The sequence below is a fragment of the Poecilia reticulata genome, chromosome 16 (genome assembly GCF_904066995.2).
Source record: "Poecilia reticulata chromosome 16, P_reticulata-male-v2, whole genome shotgun sequence".
NCBI lineage: Eukaryota > Metazoa > Chordata > Actinopteri > Cyprinodontiformes > Poeciliidae > Poecilia > Poecilia reticulata.
The window spans coordinates 16,280,139-16,302,355 of NC_088845.1; the positions used below are offsets into that span (position 1 = coordinate 16,280,139).

Below are 22,217 nucleotides of genomic sequence, written 5' to 3' on the forward strand. Positions count from 1 at the left end.
AATATCTGACGATTTTCAGAGCTAATAGTTTGTTCTAAAATATCGAGGATTTTATAAAATCGCAAGAAAAAAAAAACTAGTGTGGAATTTTATTAAAATGTCTGAGAAATCTAAGTGGAAAACCAGGGCAAGCATTTATACTAAAACCGCCACTGCTAATATTATTTTTAAAGGAACAGTAAAGGGTTTCCTTAGCAGATGCATTGAAGGTGTTATATTAAACTTCTAACTTGTTTTAGTTCCTGAAACTGAACGAAAACGGAAGAAAAAACTTCCAGTAGTGAACAGAAATCATCCAACTGTTCAAGTAAAACAACTTTTGGTCACTATTTCTATTTTACGCAACCTGCAGACTGGTCCAGGTGCAACGAAGTAGCCAAACACACACCCACGCAGGAACCGCGGCCAGATGACGTTGCCATTTGTTCGCGGAAGTGGCTTCTGTCGTGACTGTTGAGGGGGGGAGCGTAGAGAAGAGGGGAGGAGAAAGGAAAGGCAGGGGAAAGAAGAAGAAGAACAACAAGAAGAAGAAGAAGCTGACAAAGAAGAAAAAGAAGTTTAGAGTAACCTTCTCTGAAGTTAAAGTAACTTGGAAGTAGTGCGTCGACATAAAACCCTCTCGACGCTGCGCGCTGTTTACATGACTTTAAGCTAAAGTTTGTGCAGCAACAGCAGGCTGTGAGGCAGGAGGAGCAGCTGCGGGAAGGAGAGGAAGAGAGCTGGTAAGTTTCTCGTTAAAAGTTAGTAACTGACCGCACTCTTTTTGGGTCACGGCTCGGACGCTGTGAGTCAAGCTTTCGCACTTTGCATGCATGTGAAAAGTTTCTGGAACATTTTAGAGTCTGTAATGTGCGCTGAGAAGTGCTTTTGCATTTGTGCTTTTCGAACAGTGTAGTATGTTCACACATTGGATCAAAAATATTTAACTTGTGATGCGTTCAGGTGTGTAGATGTATAGGTGTATAGCTGAACGCTGTACAGATGAAGGTGGGCAGCTATTTATTTTTTCAAATAGGTACATGAGAGCTGGACTCTAAACGATCTTCAATCTACTGCTTGTATCAGTAGTTGCTGCAAAAAGTGACTTGCCATTAAGACAGATGAAGCCTTTTGTTATCTTACTGTAAAAACTATTTTTAATGAAAAATAATCGGAAAAACATAATTTACACATTGTATATTGAATGTTGTTAGATGTAAATCCCCGAGAACAGCAATCTGCAAAACTTTATTTAACATGTAAACAATACAGACTATGTAGAATTTGTGGAAAAATACAATTTTCAAATTGTTTTTTAATCCCACCCACTTTCATTTAGTTATCAAACTGTTTAGCAAATATTATTGTACAAAATTCTATGGTGTAAAAACTGTGACTGGAATTTTCACCGATTTACATATTTCTCCGATTTTAGTTCCCCCCACTCCCCACACCTAATTGTGTTATAACATTTCCATAAAGGAGAAGGTTATGGATTCAGTGAAAGAGCACATGAAGTTAGTTGGTGTGAGTTTAGATGTAGAGGATAGGACAAAATGGAGACAAATGGTTTGCTGTGGCGACTCCTGAAAAGAAAAGCAGAAGTATTATGCCATATAGTTTAATATCAGACAAAGCTAACGTGTAAATACAAAAAGCAGTTTGGAAATGATAATTTTATGACCAGTATCTGGAAAAAACCCAAAAAACATTCAACTCATTGTGGATTGCTGCAGCTGTTCCCATGTTAAGCCATACACTAATGCCAACTAATGATGTAAGATGAGTTTGGTTTCACCAGCCACAGCTTGTGCTTATGACTGCCAGAATTATAGAATCAAGGAATAATGTAAATAGAACCTGCCTGACAACATGAAGTGGACTAAAAGTTCCACTTCATGTTGGAAAGCAATAAAGTTTATTGCTTTAAACACAATGCCCCGATGTGATATTCAAGTTACTAAACCTCAGCAGTTTAGAAAGATTTTAAAAAGCCGTTTTAAGGTTTTGGTACTTATGTGAACAGTACTAAGAGCTGCTATGGACAAACAGAGAACATAGGGAACAGTGGCGAGCCAGTGAACCAAAATCCACTTACCTCAGTTTGTCAATGTTCACGATTCAACAGCGACAAAGAGGCTGGTCAAAAATATCCTTCTTTGGAAAGATCAAATAAAACCTCTAAAAAACTAAATGCGTTTGGGTTGCAAGATATTTTAATATTTTTGTGTAATAATCTTGCTTCCAGCAATCCCCATGACTTTCACTATTTTGGGCACCATGATCTGCATCAACTGTGGTGGGACTCCATTCTAACATGCTAAATAACTTAATGGCATGCAACGTGTGCATGCAGGACAACTGCAATCCAACCAACAGATATTGCAATTCTTTGCGGTATTTTTCATGCACAGATTGATGCGATTATATGTGCAGTTCTTGAAAATCAATGTATTATTAAAAACTAATTTAACAACATTTTGTATCCATCCCCAGTTTTGCGCATGCTGACAGTGCGCCTTGGAAGGTGCGTAGATTAAAAAAAATGCGTTAAGATTGCCTGTGGAGATCTTCACATTGATCCAGTTTAAGACGTGTTAAGATGCGGATGTGACCCTTTGGGTTTAAATTGTCTATCTCAGCTTTAGGACACGATTCAGAACCTGTGTAGCTGTCCAAGTGACATCCTTGCACTAGACTTTAACTAAACAGTTAAACATGGAAGTCTGAGTCCGTCAAATAACAGCATTAAGGCTAAGAAAGTTAAGAGATGAAGCAGATACTCAGCTTCGTGGTTTCTGATGGCTAGACAGTATATTATAAAAAGCACACTATTGTTCCTCATTTTTAGAGTGTAGTTCCTTAGAGCTCCGTAGATAAATTGAGAATTCATCTTCACATAAAATACATTTTATCGATCTGCTATGTCTGATTATAGTTTTTTTTAAATGTATAGCCAATGAGTGGGTAAAGTTATAAATTTAAAGTCACTTACAAAGGCTGATGTTTGTTACAGTTCCAAAGAAATCAAGATTACTTAACACAATTGCTCATTGCATTTGGAAACACATTGCACACAGTGTGCTTAAAGAAAAAACTAATTTGACTTGCAAAACTGAATATTTTGACAAAATGATTGAATAAACATTTTTGTTATATAATCGCTGGGAACCATGGTTGAAATATACATTTTATTTGTTGCGCAAGCACCATTGCACATTGCCGACATAATTGAGGTATCATTTGTCTTTCTGCAATGAAATTTTAGGTTGTGTAAGATTGGCGAGTTCGCTTAAGACATTTACTCTTTAAAGGACACGTCAAGGGAGTGGTGCATTTCCCCTTAAACGGCAGTAACCATCCTTCTACAATGCAGTTTACCATATCCATGTAAATTCATATCCAGAAATGCATCATCCAATCAGTCCAGCCATGTAAACAGATTTTAATTAATATATTCCAGTTCAACTTGAGTTATAATACAATGCACTCAGATACTGATCATTGAGCCAGTTGGTAAATGAGAATCTAAGGAAGCCTAGCTGAATGCATTGAGTCTTTGACTTTGCAGCAACACTTCACCTTGAGCAAGGATGTGTGCAGAAAGATCATTTGCATTGTCCTGTTTAAGAAATGCTTCTATTGCTTTATAGGTTCTGTTTTTCACACACATGCTGGCATTGCATAAGTTTAAATTAAATTTGCGAAGGACAATGATACAACCCTGTAGGAACACACACCGTGGCTTTTGGACTTTTGCTGATAACTCTCTGTGTGCCCCTTTTTATTGACTCATATTTATAACGTCTTACATTTCAAAAGCAACCTTCTCCTCCTCACTAGCATAGGGCAAACCTTCTATGAAAAGGCCCATGTATTGTCAGAGTCAAGCTATGTTGCTCCAGTCTCTGCTAAATTGTCAGAGAGATAAGGCATAGAGTCAGTCAGTGCACACATGGGCACAAATCTGCACACAGTCAGACAAAAAAAAGTTTGAGCTACGCTCCACTATGTCTTATAATTATCTGTGGAGACCAGCCAGCGTAAACACACCTCAGATGTGCTGAAACAGGGTCACTGTGACAGAGTTGAAGTTCAGAGTGAACGAATGAAGGGTAGACACACCATTATGGAAACAGACTGAAGGCAATGCAGGATGATTGAGGCGACTGAAACCAGCGTGCTTGGTGTTCTTATCAGGGTCAGCCACAAGGCTCAGGCCAGCAGCCCGTGACATGATATTAAATGGTGGAAGTTATCATCACTGATGAAATGTAGGCGAAGAGAAGGTGCAATCAGCCAGAGATCTCCCCCCGCCCCAAAAAAAAAGTCTGATTCAGACACATGACAGGAGCCCAACAAATAACGCACACACACACGCACACACACACACACACACACACAAATAAACATACAAGGACAAACGTGATACAGAGAGAAGGACAGTCCGAGACGTGAACTGTCAGTAAGAGAGGAGCGTCATGGTCACACTGTCACAACATCGCCTCAGTCTAAAATCCATTTGATTAAAGTGGGATCTGTCCAGTTCTGCTTGGATCCCATCAGTCACCAGTAAGAACTTTAGTGCTGATTGACAGGAGAGAGTGACATTTGGTTGTTATTATTACTTCACTAACACAGGTTGTGCAGATGGCTACAAACTGCAACACACTGCTGTCCCACCAATAATCTGAGATTTTCTTGTGTCATGATGTGCATATTATTCAGAATAATTGAGTCTTTTTATAATAGAAAGTTTACTGTTTCCTGACGGGACATTCAGCGTTGTTGGTGTGTGACGCTGTGAAGATAAATTCTTCTGTCTTTTTATACTGGTATTGTTAGGGTACTCTTATTTGTGTGTGTGTTGTGTGAAAGAAACATAGAAGTTTGTTTTTGAGCTCATAGCATGTGGTTGTCCGTCTCTGCCATACACAATGGCCCTGAAGCTCAGCCGTGTTTCCTCCTGTGGTTTATTGCTCAGTGCTGCAAGCTCATGGTTGAGTGCACAGTGAGCTACAGGTTTCATCAACGCTTGATGTGTAAGGTGATGAAAACCAGAAGTAAGTATAGCTGCATAGCTGTTTATTCAAACTTTATACAAACTTACATTTCAATCTTAATCTTAGCTGACATATCTGTAGATTTTGCTTAGCGTAACTATATCATCATAATGGGCTACTCCTTATATCTGGTAGCCTAATTCAGTTTGGCTTTTAACCATCAAAATATTGAATATACTGGGCAACCAAGGTGTTGGATTTCACTTAGTTTGTAGTCTGTCACTCAGTAGAACATGATTAAATAATTAAATGATGACCTACTGAATCATTATGAAGGAGAAAGCTCAATGTTAGTAGATGTGGAATCAAATGACAACTGATCCCTGTAATATCAGTCATCATTTGGGATGTTGTGACAGATATTGGTCTATCGCAACATCCCTTTTGGGGTTTAGCAATACACTGAAAATATGTTGACATTCCATTATCAGCTCAATATAAATATAACAAACATCTATTTGGATGGTGAAATATGTTAATAAAATTTAGATTTCTTGTATACAAATTCTGCATGCCTATATTTTACCTTTTTAAATGTAGTAATTCGGTAATTTCACACACTCGTTTCAGACAATAGTACTCAAGATGCTAAAGACCAAGGAGAGTTATTCCAGGTATAGTGGCAACAAGAGAGATGTGAGGAAAATGTTAATTTCTCTTAACTAATGCTGTTGTCAAAATATTTAACAATAGCTTTGGTTTTCTAGCATTTTATCACCACTCTGAATAATCTAACTCACTTATTGGTCTTGTGGTGTTCAGCAGGGATCAGTCCTTTGTTCCATATTATTATTTATCCTACGCAATTGTTTATCGCCTATAACTGGGCTTCACAGTGGAGGAGTTGGTAGCACTATATTCTACACCTTACATCAAGAACATACTGAGTACAAATCCAGGCCCGAGGTCTTTTCTGTATAGAGTTTGCATGTTCTCCCTGTACATGCATAAATTCTCTCCCTGGCTTCGTCACGCAGTCCAAATTCATGACTGTTAGATTAATTGGTCTCTAAAATTGTCTGTGTGTGTGTGTGCGTGTGTGTGTGTGTGCACGTTTCTACGTCCTGTGTGCCTGTATTTTGCCCTGTGATGGACTGGCAAGCTGTCCTGGGTCTGTCTCTCCCCAATAACAGCTGGACATGGGCACCAACTCACTCCGTGACCCTGCAAGGGTAGAGAATAGATGAGAAAGCTGAGACTGCATAATTGTGTTCAGAATGACTGTCACAGTTATTTGGTTAAATAGTAAATATCATGCTGTGGTTATTCACATATCATTTTAAACTGTATTATAATAGCAAGTTTTAAATTGTATATTTTTAAAGAAGAAAAATGAGTCGTGACAATCCTGTAGAAACACTGCTTTCACTTCTTGATTTTGTTGTTTCTAATTTACAAATTTTAAATAAAAAAAATATAGGGCCTCAGTCTAAATTTTGCAATGAGATCACACAAGGTTGGAAAAAAATACCACTGAATATATCAGAGATAACTGAGTAGATGAAGATCAACAAATGCCACAATGTCTGGGATTGCATACATCATATTCTTATTCAGTTGATAAGCGGCATTGATTGGTGGGTTGGTATTTTGACTAGTTTCAGTAACATTTATACAATCTATTTAAACCTCATTTCCTAAAAAAAAGCTAAGAATTTGATGCATTTTTGTTTTTATTGTTTAGGTTGGAAAATAGCTTAAAGGTGGTAAATGTTATGTTTGACATACAACAATTTAATCAAAGCGTGTTTAAATAAAACAAGATGATGTAGACAGAATATCATAAGGTTTGGCTCCCTCTTGATAAAATATGGAAGTACTTGATATCTAGTTTGGTCAATTTAAATTAAGTGGTCAAACAAACTGTTGCAGCAACTGGGAAGTTGTAAGTGGAAGTTGTAGAGTAAATGGAGTGAGGTTGAGTGTAGCAGGAAGGGAAGGATGGAAGGAGATAGAGATGAGGGATTGTGGCTAGTGGGGTGATTGTGGGAGGGGGTGGGTCAAACAAAAATAGCCATCTCACATGTTTGCTGTGTGTGTAGTGAGCTGTGAAACAAGCGGAGAGAGACGTCCTGTTGAATGTCTGGCTAATCTAATGTCTCAGCCTGATTTTTGCTAATGTAATTGCCTTTTTTTCAACTGCTTTTGCATGCAGTCATGTCTTTTCTCAGCTACACAAATTCTGTCTGTTCTTTCTCTTCTCTGGACGACGTTGTTTTGTTTTTAATGAGTTCTAATGGCTAAACTGTGCCTCAGATGATAAATGTCTATGAGAACGGCCAAGCAACTGTCAAAACTTATAAGCTCATTTGCATTTATTTTTTTGCCCTGGTGTATTAAAAGGGCTGAGGCAGCTGATGCAAGGTGTGTATGAAATCCAGACCACTTTGCTTAGTTTATTTTTATTGTTTGACTCAATAAATACTGATTTAATGCTGTGTTTAAAGAGTCATTTGGTCTATATACAAATCAAATCAAGCCCTTGTTCTCCTGCACCGGGCAAGCTGAAACAGAAATATTTCACTCCTGGCTTCTTTGCAGGTAATTCCTTTCATTCCGCAAGGTGTGTTTTAACATGTTGTGTGGATTTTTGCCTTTCCTTTGTCACTGTTTCTCATTGGTTGTCCTGGCTTTCATTACTTTCTCCCCTCTCAGTTATTGCTCTGTTTGTGTCTGCGCCCGTGGTATCAAGGCAGTCTCGTGATTTTCTTTGCAATTGATACTGGGAGCAAAGCATGCTGGGGGTTGAGTAGCTGCAAGGGCATCATCGGAGCATGCTGCAGCTGGCATTCTGTGCTTAATGTCTGTGTCTTCATCTGCTGATGTGTTTTTAGTTTCACAGACTCACAGACAGCCTGTGTTGGCAGATGGAATATGTGGTAAGATATTCAAATTATACAACCAGCTAATGGTAAACATAATATACCACAGTGGTTGATTATGTGGTGAGGGTAATGTGAGAATTCATAAAATTACCTGCTGGGTGCACCCCAATGCTATAAAAAAAATTGCCGTCACAGATCATTTTAAACTGTACTACATCACGGTACCCAATCAGTCAATAGTTTTAGTCAGCATTATTCAAAAAGTGTCCATTAAGTTGATTTTAGCCATGGATATCTGCTTTGTAAAACCAAAAGAAAGCCAAATGAGAGATGTTTTGCAAATGTTCAGGTTCCCTGCCTTTAAAATATGATGAGTAGCTTTTTAGCATGAAATGGAGCAAAATTCAGTAGATTACTTAAAAACATCTAAATATTGATGCATCTGGAGGGCATATTTACTGCACATCTTTTAAATACATATTTAGAATTTTTTCTAGTTAAACAGTCTTAAAGGGTGTTTCAGTACGAGTTGTCCTTTATTTTTTCTGAAGCATAAAACTAAAGCCAGCACAAACTCATAGTGCCCGGCTTCTAAAAAATTATCGTGGGATTGCACAAATTGTACTCACTGGTCAGTTTATTAGTCTCAGCTACGTCAAACTGATGCAGTCTATAACAGCCAAGCAATAAATTCTACCTCCATAAAGACAGTCTGTTTTTTATTTTCCCCAGCAATATTTTGTTGGTGACTTAAAGGAAAAGCACAGGCGGTCAGTGTAGTGTACATTTAAGTAAAGAGCTAAAAGGCACACAGAGCATCCTCAAGTTAAGAATTAGAATTGAGAATTACAAAAGACATCTATCGGAGGTACGTACAGCGGAGGAGATAAATCAGTGACTGAGGCTGCGTGAATGAAATGTAGGAATTTATTTGGCTGCAACATCATATCTGATTGGCTGTAATATAGGACATTAATAATAGCACACATTTTCATACTTGTGCATCCTTGATTTACTGTTGATATATGCAACATCTCTAGTTTGCAGTTGTGGCACACTCATTTCAGTTTTAGGCTTGGTCTTCATTATGTTTACTGTTCACTGATGCTCTTTAACAAACCTCTGAGACCTCGAGTCCTTAACAGATCATCTGGATTTATATTAATTTTAAATTCCACACAAGGAAACTTGGTTCACTTAAGTGATTTCTGAAAGTGACTGGTTACACTGAAATCTTATTCAAGGATACAACAGTAAAATGCAAATTCATATCACATTTTTCAGATTTGACTTGTTAAAAAAAAGTTAAACTCATCAGTATTCACACACTTTACAATGTCTTGTACATTAAAGTCTTTGGTTTTATTGGCACTTTTGTGAGACGCTGTGGTGTATTTAACCAACTTTGAGGTTTTACTGTATTTTTACATGGAAGGGAACTGTTTTATCAACATGTAGGCGAAGAGCTAAACTGGTTCCTCTTTTTGCTTTTGTCCTAATCTTAAAACAAGGTGTCTACTCTTTATAAGCTACAGCTCAGTATCCAAACTGTTGTCTAAAAAACTCAAAACAAAGTCAGAATATCTTCTTTTTAACCAAAAATGCTGCATTTCTGAGGAACTGAAGAAGGTTTTTTGTCTGCCCTAAACCACTGTTTATTGTGTCTCACTGGTTGTGGGTAGGGTGCAGGCTAACTGTCTCACCATTCACCTCTACCACTCGTACCACTGTGTGTCGTAATGGACGTAATTCTGAACACATGTAGTTGGTTGATTCTTGTGAGTTACAGGAAGTCTTTCTGTATTATCCACTCTGCTGAGCTTCTGCGGCAACTTTCTGCTTTTCTGCAGCACTGACGTCTCATCAGATATGCTTGAATATTGGGGCCAATCTCTTGAATATCTTGTCTTTCTGTACTTTCCCCTGTAGCTGTAGTCATGTTATCTATTATGTGTAGTGGATATGGAAAAGAAATCAGCAGTCTTTTTTTTTTTTAATTGCCAGATTTTTATGATGTAAAAATTAGGCCAAGATTAATCTTTTCTGAGCTTTTTTCCACTTTAATGATCTGTAGCCTGTTGAACTCGACAGAAAACAAATGTTTTCCAAGAAAATGTAATCAACAGGTCACAGAAAAGTGCTTGCCTTGGGTGCACACCCATACACTAATGCTTTGTTGAAGTATCTTTTCATTGTATTGTAGCAGTGTCAGTCATAATAACCAACCCTAACCCTGCTCTAGATTTGAAGCATTGGAGTCTCAAGGTTTTGTGCTATCTTTGACTGGTACTTTCTTAGTACTAAAGCTCCAGTTCCAGGTGAAGAAAAGCAGCACCAGAGTTGATCCTGCCGACAGATCAATTTTCTGAAGTTAATGTTTCAATCCAAAGTGTTACGTCAAATTTAGGTTTAGTGTCCCTTAGTTGTGCAACACCTAATTTAGCCATTGTTAGAGGATGCACAATTTTAGTGTTGCAACCAGCACCATTCTTCTCTTTGAACATCATGTTCTTTAACATGATGTTAAAGAACATCATGTTAATGTGATTTGGCACCAAATCACCAAGACGTTCATGGTGATTTGGTGCCAAATGTACTTGTGGGAATAATAACTTTTTTTTTTCTTTTCAAACCCTAAAACACATCTATCCCACACTTTATACACTTTATTTATGGGAAGTCTACGACATAGTCATAGTAGTTGCTTGAAATTGCTGCAGCTTTTTGAAATGTTCCTATAGACCTCACTGCAGCCACCCTGACCAGTTTTCTTTTTATCTGTTGTGGAGTGACATTCACTTCTTGGTAATGTCACTGTTGCTCCATGTTTTCTCCACTTCATAATGACTGCTCTCACTTTGTTCAGCTGTACATCTAAGGACCCCAACATACTTCACTCCAAGCCAAACAGTCAACATATAGTCATGTAGTGACTGACCATTCATATTTGCACAAACCTTTCATACAACTGTACAGACCACCCGAGGGACATCTCTCCCACTTTTGTATATGTCATTCCCGTACACCCGCATCCCTCTTTTCTTCCACGCATCCTCTGTTTTGGTTACAAATTGTCACAGAGCTACACGCCCACACTTCCCTGCGACAACCTCCTCCTTGAACAACGACCTTACATTTTCCTTTCAGGAGTTATTAACCATCTCCCAGTCTTATTGCCGTAGCAGTTATTTAGTGAAGAATCATACAAATGTATATAACTCCTCACTGCGTTAGTTCAGCATTACCCAAAAGTATTCATGTCTCCTGCAGGTACAAAAACCGGATAGTGGAAGCAGACTAGTTGAAGAGAAATATCAACATTGCTGTCTGAGTGCATTTCCGCATAAAACATGGCAAGTAACTTCTGACCAATCAGACACTTTTTCACAGAGCACTGCTGAAATACATCTACATAAATGAGAGCTGATTTCAGTACTTAGGATGAAGTACGTCAGGGCTTTAATGCTTTAGAATTTCATTTGTGCCTTTCTCCTGACTGATATCTTTCAGAAAAGGATGTTGGACGCTCTCGGTTGATCCTGGCTTATACTAGATCAGCAGAAATTCATGTCGGGTTTTCAGAGCAACTGATAGCAGTCGAGGACTGACTCTTATTAAGCATCAGTTTGAATGGTTGTTAATTTTGAGCACAGCCACATCCACAAAAGCAAGGGGAAGTGCACACTCATGCAACTACATGATTTTAGTCTTTTTATATTTAATTTTATCCCCCACCTGAAATATTTCAGTTTCTATCTGAAATGAGTGGAAAAGGTGTTAGGTCACCTTAAAGGCAGATAGAGTTCTGAAATGATTTGGCTTAGTCTCACATCTACTGTAGATGTAAGTTTTTTTCCCCTTCTGTCTGCTTTCATCAAGGTTAAGTAGTGTGACCTTCTGTCACACTGCCACCATGTGAATGGAGGGGCTCCTCTTCTTTTCACTCTTTAACTGTTTCTCAGGTTACCAAACATGAATAAGGGAGGAGTTGTGACAAACATTATAAAGCCCAGTCTAACACACACACACACATCCACCCTCTCTTCTATCCCTTCCTTCTTCCACATCCCTATCTCTCCCTGGAGTGAGTGCATTAACGTGCAGGAGCGCAGCATCTCGCTGTGCATGCACATGTACTCTGCTAAATGACTCTGGCTGCAGAGAGGAGATGGGGGAGGAAACAGGAAGGAGGTAGCATGGGAGAAAAGAAGGAGGGGAGGGCACATACAGCGGCGCACGCATGTGTGTCTGAGAGGGAGAGAGAGAGGAAGAGGAGAGAGACGGTAAGAGAGAAAATGGGAGGCAGCATCACCCACCCAGACCAGGAGGAGAGGAGGGGAGGGCAGACAGCGTGCTCGTCCCTCCAACAGACAGAGGTGGAAGGGAAGTGGGCATGAGAGACAGAAGGGGAGCACAATGAAGGAGTGCCATTGTCCATCCTGGCAGCATTGCCGTTTCACTATCTGCTGAAAGATAGAAAGAGACGGAGGAGGGGACAAGAAAAAGAGGAAGAAGAAGAGAACGCGGAAGAGGAGAGGATAGATGGAGAAAAGCTAACGGCAATGACTTTGTGAATTGATCAAGCAGAAGAGTGAACCAGAGGAGAAGCACGTTTTTTTTTTTTGTTGTTTTCTTTTCTATGTCAGGGAGTAGAGGGAAGGAGAGCCAGACAGAGGGAGAGAACGGATGTTCGGACAGTCCGGGGATGTTTAAACATTAATGTGGCTTTCAGATTAATATGGAACTTGGCTTTAGATAAATGGCTGTTACTTATTAAGTGCATGCTTTCTAAACCAAAAAATTAACAACTAATGTTTTGCCATTTCTTTAAAAAAAAAAAAAAGGCAGATTTGTTATACTTAATTTATACAGAGAAGTCTTTATTACTTTTCAGATTTTTCTATCAGAATAAGATCTACTCAGCAGCAGGAGTTATGTTATACAATAATCTTTAACTGCTGCAGAGAATATTCAGGTGGTTTTTATGCAACTTTTCTTAGCATTAGTTCTCTTCTAAAGTCAAGCATAACGGTGTTGTTCTTTATAGAATACTGTTAATCTGAATTTTGTTGCTGTTCTTGCAATTTTTAAGTTTATCACTCCAACTGGAGTCGGTGCATTCAGCCAGTGGCGATGTCAACATTGATTGGGTTTTATGGCTGGTGCGATGTCGGTCAAACTTTGATCATTTCCTGAACTGTATTGATCTAAGAGTCGGTGGTTCTTTTTTTCCCCTGCATTGGATCAAAAAAAAAAAGCTCTAATGTAGAGTCTTTGATGCAACAGCTAGCAGATAATTGCTTACCAAAGCAGTTATCTCTTTGAAGATTTCTGCTGTTGTTGGGACTTCTTGGCATAAATCCTCCGCAGGCATTTCTCCTAATGTCTGTTGCCATCGCAACGGGCTGCAGCTGCAGACAGAACATGATGTAAAAATCTTTTCTTTTTGTCCTTTTTAAAACTGGTGCTGTTCCATTTGGTATTTGTACGCATTTTATAGATAACTAGTCATAGTTGCATCTTGTTTCCTTTTAACTGGATTTTACTTTTATTCTCTAGTCTGTGATTCAGGGTTGTTTCAGGTCATCTGTACCCTTTTACCCTTTCTGTAGGGTTGTCCAGTTTAACAGTCAAGCTTGATGTGCTGCTATCAGGCACTACTGGATAAATGAATTATCATTCTGATTTCTCTTGTACATATCAGTGAGTACAGCTGCTTGGCCTCAAGGCTGTGCTTCATGGTGTGTTGGTGACTCAGGATTTCTGTCCATTTTGAGGGTCGTCATCTTTGTCACCTGACCTACACTGTGTTCAGTGCACTGAAAAAATATACCAGGTCTGCTACGCCTTTGTTAAATAATATTTGTAGTTTTCTCTGTACTACTTGCTTATCCATGCATACTGGATCTGTTGCCTTTTTAAAGTGCTAATCTTTTTCCTGGAGTTTTAGTTGTTCTGGATAATAGTTGCCTGGGTATGTTTTTCCAGCCATAATTCTTTACAGCTTTCTGGAGCTCGTCCCAGCCTTTCCAACTGGCAGTGCTTTAGTATGACTGGATCCTCCATGGTGCTTTCTGGCCAACACCAGATGGATGGCTAGCTAGAGTTGCTAGACAATCCCTCTGAGGTGCTAGACTTGTGTAGGCGACTGTTCCTCTGCCATGAATCCAGCGCCCACTACAATCTTGAGTGGTGTTACTTCAGGCCTAGTAGATAATTTAAATGTTATTGTGGAAGGAAGGCATAAAATAAGCCGCTTGCTTGCAATTACTGAAACTTTGGTGCCAAATTAAAAACTTTGGCGCAAGTTGTTTGGATAAATAGGCCAGTTTAAATAGGCATGGATGAATAGTGCCTCATGAGGTGGGACTGTTGGTGTAGCATTGCCTCCTTCTGAGGTTGAACTGTTTTCAGACTGAATTATTGGAGGGGTTTGGAGTTTAAGGAGACTGTTAATGCAAACAGACTGTTTGTCTTTTCTAGGTTGGACTATGCAGAACATGAGAAGTTTAAGGGTGTTTGTGCACTGAAAGCTTTGCCTTAGATAAGGAATGAATATAAATCTGGGTTTGCGCACATTAAAAATGTCTGCATCAACACTCTTCTCTCAGGTAATCTGGGCTTGCTGTTTGAACTAGGAAGTGCTAAAGCAAGTTGGTGCAAAGTGCATTGGGTTCATGTTAAACATCAGTGAGTCTCCATTCAGGGAACCCTAAGTGAGGAAGTCTAAACCAGACCTGTCAGGTCTCATCATCGTCACCACAAGCCCGCCGGTAGTCACCATCATCCTGTGACCTACATTCTGCAGCGTTACATCACCGCCGTGCTACTGCAGTGTGTGTTAGTGTACCAGACACTGGCAGAATCTCAGACTCAATGTACCACTATCAAATGGTGCTTCAGAAAATAAAAAAATGCATCATTACCTAGGTGGCCAGTTTTAGGGAACAAACTTGAACCAAGGCCGGCTCTGTTGTTTTAGCCATATCAGTAACCTTATTCAGGAATGGGCTCAACTCTGCCAGCCCAGTCTTAACAAACTTTTCATCTGTCAGTTTTTCTAAAGCCACCATGTCTAACCTCTAGCTATCCACAATCCTCGCATAGAAAGGCAAAAAAGCACGGTTCAACTTTAGTATATTCAAATAACGAACTGTTAAACTAGGCAGCCTGGAGAACGGGCGAGCAATCGCGGGAGGGGGTGAGGGGGAGCGAGAGATCATCTGGAAGAGGCGAGAGGACGTGGTGGCACGTGAGAAGGCAGAGGCATTGGAGAGACAGAGGTTGGCAGAGTACATTGTGTGGAGGAAGAGAGAGGACTTCCAAGATAAAAAAGGAGACCGAGAGAAGGGAGGAAAGGGCTCTGAGAAAGGGAAGGAGGCTTCACCAGAAGTGATCTGGAAGAGGAGAGAAGAAGAGGAAGAAGAAGAAGGGGAAGCAGGGAGGGATAGAGCAAAGGCCATTCAGAGAGGACATGAAAGCATTTGGAGGAAGAGGGAGAGGGAGTGAAAAAGGCAGCCAGTGACAGATTTGCATTGCTTTTGAAACAGGTGTTCAAAAGACTGTACAAAGAATTTGGCAGTAGTCGTACATTAGTAAGCCTCCTCTCTCGCTTCTTTAGCAGCTCTGCAGGTGTTTGCTCTGTTATCGACCAGTTGAAGTTGTATATTATGCATGTGTTGGTGCTGTTTAGTTGGTGTGCACAGCGTCTTTTAGAAACCCCATGTTGGCCGCTAATAGGATTTTTATAGTCCTACATCAAGCAAGATAGATTTGGCAAAGGGAACTACTGCACACATACACACACACACACACACACACGAAGATATGTACTGCCCCACACAAGTAGACAGATCATTAACAAGTGTGCACCCCTAAGACAAACAGGAAGGGGAAAAAAGGGGGTGCGCTTAGAGAGACAATCACTTGTGTTGATTCTTCATGGTGCTGGTGACAGCTGAATAACACCTACTCTTTGCCGATTATGTCGGGATGAGGCACTCGCGGATGTCGTTTTACATTGGGTGCAAACACCAAGAGGAACCCTCTGTGGAGAGCTAAAAGCTTGTCTTCATCTATTCAGGGGAACTGAACAACAAAACTTTACTAAAGAACTGAGGACAACATGAGCTGTACTTGTGCACTAATAAACTATTTTCATCTGTATTCCAACTTTATGGTGGAGGCCCAGCTTCTCCAACGCACCATCTCCCATCTTGCACTCATTGTGGATAAAGCCAATTTTATTGCAGTTTGTTTTCGACTGCTTGGTAACGAGTGGAGGACAGACAACCAGACAGATGGATGTAGAGCTCTTGCAGTGAGCAAGAAGGACAGATGGTTGTATGTCCTTTCAGAGGGAAACTTTGAATTGTGAGACAAAAAGACTTTAAATCGCTGCAGCCAGTGTGGACTTAAAATCTCGCCCTGCATAATTATGGAGCTTGTGCAGAAAGCCAAGTACACCCACATTCGGAGTGAGTCGTTGAGCTCAACCGATGAAACAAACTCCAACCCATCATCGTTTCCACCTTCCAGCCCAGTCACCCCGCTTACCCCCTCCCCTGGTTTACCGTCTTCTCTCTCCTCCTCGTCGCTCACTCCCATCTTGCCCCCTACATCTCCCAGACAGGCTGAAAATAGCCCGACCACTCTCTGCTCCTTCTTCCCCAGTATGAGATCGCTTCGTCTGGGTGTCTCCGCTACCCTTCTCCCAGGACCCAGGGCTGCTAGCAGGCCACAGCCGGTTCAGGCGCCTGTTGAGTCCTCTGGAGATGACAGGAGCAATTCCAGCTCCTCTCCTCCGCTTCATCAACACGTTGCCCTCCTAACTGCTCCCTGTCCCCCTCCCCGACCTCCTCTGCAGGACATGAACCGGCTTGCAGGGGCCTCCAGAAGGGCACGGGTGGAAGGAGGTCAGCTGGGAGGAGATGAATGGACACGCCATGGCTCCTTTGTCAACAAGCCCATCCGTGGCTGGCTGCATTCAGACAATGTGGTCAGCACCAGTGGCGTTTGCTATACAGTACGGGTAAGCCAGCACTCTTGTATTATCACTCTCTTTGGATACATAAGGTGTGAAACCATGCAGCCAGTCAGAGAATACACAATACCAGGTTCAAGAGAACAATCTGAGATATTAACAGTATTTTAAGGATAAAAAGCATTATTTATTGTTTTTTTTTATATACATAAAGATTCACAAATCATAAGTGCTTTGAAGAGCTGTAGAACAGGGATGCTAAAAAAAAGGTAAAAATAAACATAGACAGGATGTCATGCTTACAGCTATCACTAGGCATGGGTCGGTCATCACTGATGACTGACGATTGGTATGACAGAAAATCTTTATTCTTTTTAAAGCTTAACATTAACTGAAACTGTCTTAATACTGACAGTTAGTAAATAGTACTTTAATGCATAGTCTTCACTTTGAAGTATTGTGAGTTTTTAATGTTGTGAGATCTCATTATACCACAATATAATTTTGCTCATAAGTTTACATACATGTTAAAATTTCAGTTTTTGTTGAAGCGTCTTTTCAGAGAATATAGATGAAACAACATTTATATGAAACATTAAGGTGCCCAAAGACTCACTACCTTTTTTTACACACACACTAATCGCAAGCAGTACCAGAGGTGAGGATTGTTGCCTTCAGGAGCTATTTAAGCGATGCGTTTCAGCTTGTAAGGTATGTAATCAAAACAAAACTTCCAGGCTCTGTGCATTTGTGATCAGGGTCTCCTGTGTAGTTTCTGTTGTCTATATGGTATACAGTTATCCTACACTTTTTTGAAAAATTTTATTTTTATTATATTACTTTCCTGGTCTGAACAATAAAAATATTTTCAACTGTTTTTCTGAACTTTATTCCCTGTCCTGTTGTGTAAATATTCTTTCCACTGTAACTTATATCCTTCCTTGTTTCCTTTGTTCCTTTATTTCTTCCTTCCTTTTGTCCTGTCTTCCTTGCGTATCCTTTCTTCATTCCATAAACCCTACCTTATTTGTGTCCTTCCTCCTCTGTCATCTATTCTCCCGTCCTTCCTTGCCTCCCTCCTTCCTTTCAGCTTCAGTATTTAAAGCCTGGCTGTTGCAGAAAAATTGGTCCTAAATTTGCAGTGTATTTATGGAATCTACGTTTTAAGAGGATCATAAAATGCCTGAGATCTGCAATGTCTGGAATATTTACATGAAAAGTGTAGGAATCCTGGGATTCAAAAGAGCAAACACAATTGTTGCATACTATACAGCTTCACCCAACAACTAAATGTGGATGAAAGAGAGTGAAATGCATTTTAAAAAAAGACCCAAACACTTGACTTTTTCCAGGGTATGTAAACTTATGAGCACAACTGTAAAGGTTTCTCTGGCCAGGCTGCAATGTGTTCATGATTTTCTTTAGTTTGCTTCCTGTGTGTTTCATGTTACAGCAACAAAGGAAATGTTTCTTGTTAACTCGTTGCCTTCCTGTTTCCTAAACAGTACATGGGTTGTGTGGAGGTGCTACAGTCAATGAGAGCTCTTGACTTCAGCACCAGAACTCAGGTCACCAGGTGAGAATGTGCACAGCTCATCATGTGCTTCAGCTGGCTTTTCCTTCTCTTGCATTGTGAGTGGGTGAGAATGTGAGAAAAGTGGCAGTGGTTAGCCTTAAAGACATATTGGGTCTGTATGCCGACATGCTCTGCTCACCTCTCAAGTCTTTTTCTGCTACCTCTCTTTCTGTCCTGCTTCTGGTCTGCTTTGCTTACTTGTTTTTTAGTCTCTCAGTGTCTGTTTCTGTGCGTGCGTGCGTGCGTGCGTGCGGGCGTGCGTGCACCCCCCTGCTGTTCCCTGAAGCCTTAAATTAGAACACTCTGGAATACTGTTGGTTTCCTTGTGGTTTCCGGAGTGATATTTGTCTCACTGGTAAAGAGCAGCACAGTTGCCAGGGGGACGATAAATTCTCCTACCATCTGCCAGATTTCTTTTTAATCTGCCTAAACGTGAGTCCAGAAAAGAGAAAGTAACTTGCCTGACCTGTATATGTATATTTTTTTTGTTTTTGTGTTTATTACCCTGTCAGAGAGGCTATAGCTGTGGTTTGTGAGGCAGTACCTGGAGCCAAAGGATCCCGCAGGAGAAAGGTACATACAGCTTACACCCGACCACACCCTTACTCAGAACATTATTTATTTATACAGCTTAAGTGGACAGCAGGAGGAAGGGTTTTCTGGATGAAATCTCTGTTTAGCTTTACTGTCCACCCTGTGGTCAGTTGGCTGTTCGGCCAGGTTCCCCTTCTGTCTCACGGACTCTCATTAATCTGCATAGGGACAGCAAACATGTGGAAGAAGCTGCCATGGATCAGTTTTGTGATCTAATTTGAAATCCTGTTAGAGGTTGCAAAAGACTTTAATTTGGGGCAGTCGATCACCTTCCAACAGGAACAAGACTAAACAGAGAACCAGAAATATAATGGAATGGTCTATTCAATGTCCAGACCTTAAAAGTAATTTGGGTATGAATACTTTTGCAAGGAAAACTCCTCAAACGTGCTTGGCATGGCAATGGTGTAATTAAAGAATCCAAAGATCATCTGTACTTTTAGCCCAAAAATGTGAATCCTATTGTCTAAACTGCATGCTGGTGGAAGGAGACAGAAATACCCAGATGTTCATTTGAGCTGACTGTAAACTCGATATTGATGCTTGGTCTCTCTCCTGCTTCCCCCACTGCCACGAGGGACGCTTATGTGGAGCCAATGATGTTCTTAAAGTACTTTAGATTAGCAGACACAGCCACCAGTCTGCTGTTTAAAGATTTTGAGTGTCTGTGCACAAATGAAACTGAAAACATCCATAAAACAGGTGGCTAAATCCAGCTGCCTGCTGCCATTGCAGGATTTGACCAAGGAATGTCTGGCAGGGAAGCACCCCAGACAAAATACAGTGGTAGTACTTATACTAGAATAGATTTTACTGGGCTAGGCTCTCTTATTTGGCAGGACTGAGGTTAATGTGGTAGGGCATGCTCATTCAGTCCCGATGGTGCTTTTCTCATCACATATTCTACACACTTGGAGATAGTCGTGAATGAAAGACATTAGAACAAGAAGATTGGACTAACACATTGTTGCTGTTGAGGTTTCTGTGACGGTCTCGGCCGAGGCTCCTCTGTTGGTCACAGTTGGCCTTGGAGAGCAGATTAACAATTGCAGCTGTTATGTCACTCCTACACATGCGTGCATGTTCACACATTCAGCCAAGTACTAGACTTCACAAAAGAAGCACCTTGTAGATATTATTATGCCTTATAGAAGAGGGAGAATAATAAAATAAACACTAGTTGTTTCTGCTGTGTTCGAAGTGTTTTGTTTACAACTCATAACCATGTATGCCTCTCTCTTGCAGCCTTCTTCTCGCTCTCTGACGTCCATACTGGGGAAAAGTAACTTGCAGTTCGCAGGCATGACAATCAGCCTCACTATCTCGACCAGCAGCCTCAATCTACTGGCCTCTGACTGCAAGCAGGTTAGACTGAAAGTGTTTTTAGAAATATGTGGAAAGGTTGGTCCTTTGGTTTTAGTTTTGACACATTGTTTGAGCTGTTTCAGCTGGCTTCATCTTTTAGTTTTACTCCTTGAATGCCACAAGAGTGATGCATTGTTAAACAGGGACTGCAGCAATGCCGGTACTGCAAGTGGCTTATATGGCACAGGTGTTTGTATCACAGAAGATAAATCAAGAAGATACAATTATTACAGTTCAATTCAGTTTCACTTCAGCTTACATATGGAGTGCCGATATGGGCTTTAATTCATTGTAATCATATAATCAGATTCAGATGTGTATTTAAATCCAGCTTACAGCAGGGCTGCATTGATTTATCGACTGGCCGATTTTCTTAATTTTGGGACATCGGTGGTCAGTCGTTGCTTACATGTAAAGCCAAGCTTATTCCCAGATCTTATCTACCTCAACAAAGGTCTAAAAATCAACCGCTGCCCTCCTTTGCTCTCCCGTAAAAAAGGTTTGACTGATAGATCAGCTCACCAGATCATTACTTCATGTTTGCATTTACTGACAGTCATCCCACTGTTGCCATCTCAGCAACTTTCTTGCTATTTTTAGCGAAATTTCAGACAAAATAAAAACTGGTATTGGCCAAAATCGGAATTGGCAAGTCAGACTTTTAAATAAGTTCAGTAAAATCAAAATTCAGTTCATTAAACGATACTAAATGTTATCAAACATTTATGTATGGAATGTAAGTAGTAAGCCCAGCCAGTTGGGTGAAGTCTCTGATTTTGCAGCAATTGTTCCTACAGAGCAAGCATGTGTAGGAGTTCAGGGGAATAACCCCAGTATGAATAGAAGAAACTTCCTGCAGACTCAGTTTAAGTGTTAGCATCCTAACCTGGGGTTGAAAGGACAGGAAGCAGCCTCAATCTACTGGCCTCTGACTGCAAGCAGGTTAGACTGAAAGTGTTTTTAGAAATATGTGGAAAGGTTGGTCCTTTGGTTTTAGTTTTGACACATTGTTTGAGCTGTTTCAGCTGGCTTCATCTTTTAGTTTTACTCCTTGAATGCCACAAGAGTGATGCATTGTTAAACAGGGACTGCAGCAATGCCGGTACTGCAAGTGGCTTATATTGCACAGGTGTTTGTATCACAGAAGATAAATCAAGAAGATACAATTATTACAGTTCAATTCAGTTTCACTTCAGCTTACATATGGAGTGCCGATATGGGCTTTAATTCATTGTAATCATATAATCAGATTCAGATGTGTATTTAAATCCAGCTTACAGCAGGGCTGCATTGATTTATCGACTGGCCGATTTTCTTAATTTTGGGACATCGGTGGTCAGTCGTTGCTTACATGTAAAGCCAAGCTTATTCCCAGATCTTATCTACCTCAACAAAGGTCTAAAAATCAACCGCTGCCCTCCTTTGCTCTCCCGTAAAAAAGGTTTGACTGATAGATCAGCTCACCAGATCATTACTTCATGTTTGCATTTACTGACAGTCATCCCACTGTTGCCATCTCAGCAACTTTCTTGCTATTTTTAGCGAAATTTCAGACAAAATAAAAACTGGTATTGGCCAAAATCGGAATTGGCAAGTCAGACTTTTAAATAAGTTCAGTAAAATCAAAATTCAGTTCATTAAACGATACTAAATGTTATCAAACATTTATGTATGGAATGTAAGTAGTAAGCCCAGCCAGTTGGGTGAAGTCTCTGATTTTGCAGCAATTGTTCCTACAGAGCAAGCATGTGTAGGAGTTCAGGGGAATAACCCCAGTATGAATAGAAGAAACTTCCTGCAGACTCAGTTTAAGTGTTAGCATCCTAACCTGG

The 22,217-nt window shown here is 40.2% G+C and overlaps 1 protein-coding gene across 4 annotated transcripts in view; it reads left to right on the plus strand.

Annotated features, from left to right (window-relative positions):
- The first annotated feature begins 469 nt into the window (after positions 1–469).
- Positions 470–22,217, plus strand: part of shc1 (SHC (Src homology 2 domain containing) transforming protein 1) — a 31,421-nt gene continuing 9,673 nt past the window's right edge. Inside the window, exons 1-6 of one of the 4 annotated variants that reach the window (XM_017309593.2) lie at positions 470–722; positions 11,138–11,220; positions 16,734–16,898; positions 18,356–18,426; positions 18,939–18,999; positions 20,266–20,385. In XM_017309593.2, coding sequence (XP_017165082.1) covers positions 11,218–11,220; positions 16,734–16,898; positions 18,356–18,426; positions 18,939–18,999; positions 20,266–20,385 — 420 coding nt within the window. In that variant the 5' untranslated portion in view covers positions 470–722; positions 11,138–11,217. Of the gene's footprint in view, positions 723–11,137; positions 11,221–12,065; positions 16,899–18,355; positions 18,427–18,938; positions 19,000–20,265; positions 20,386–22,217 lie in introns of those variants that run through there. The other 3 variants (XM_017309594.2, XM_017309591.2, XM_017309592.2) reach the window with 3 other exon arrangements.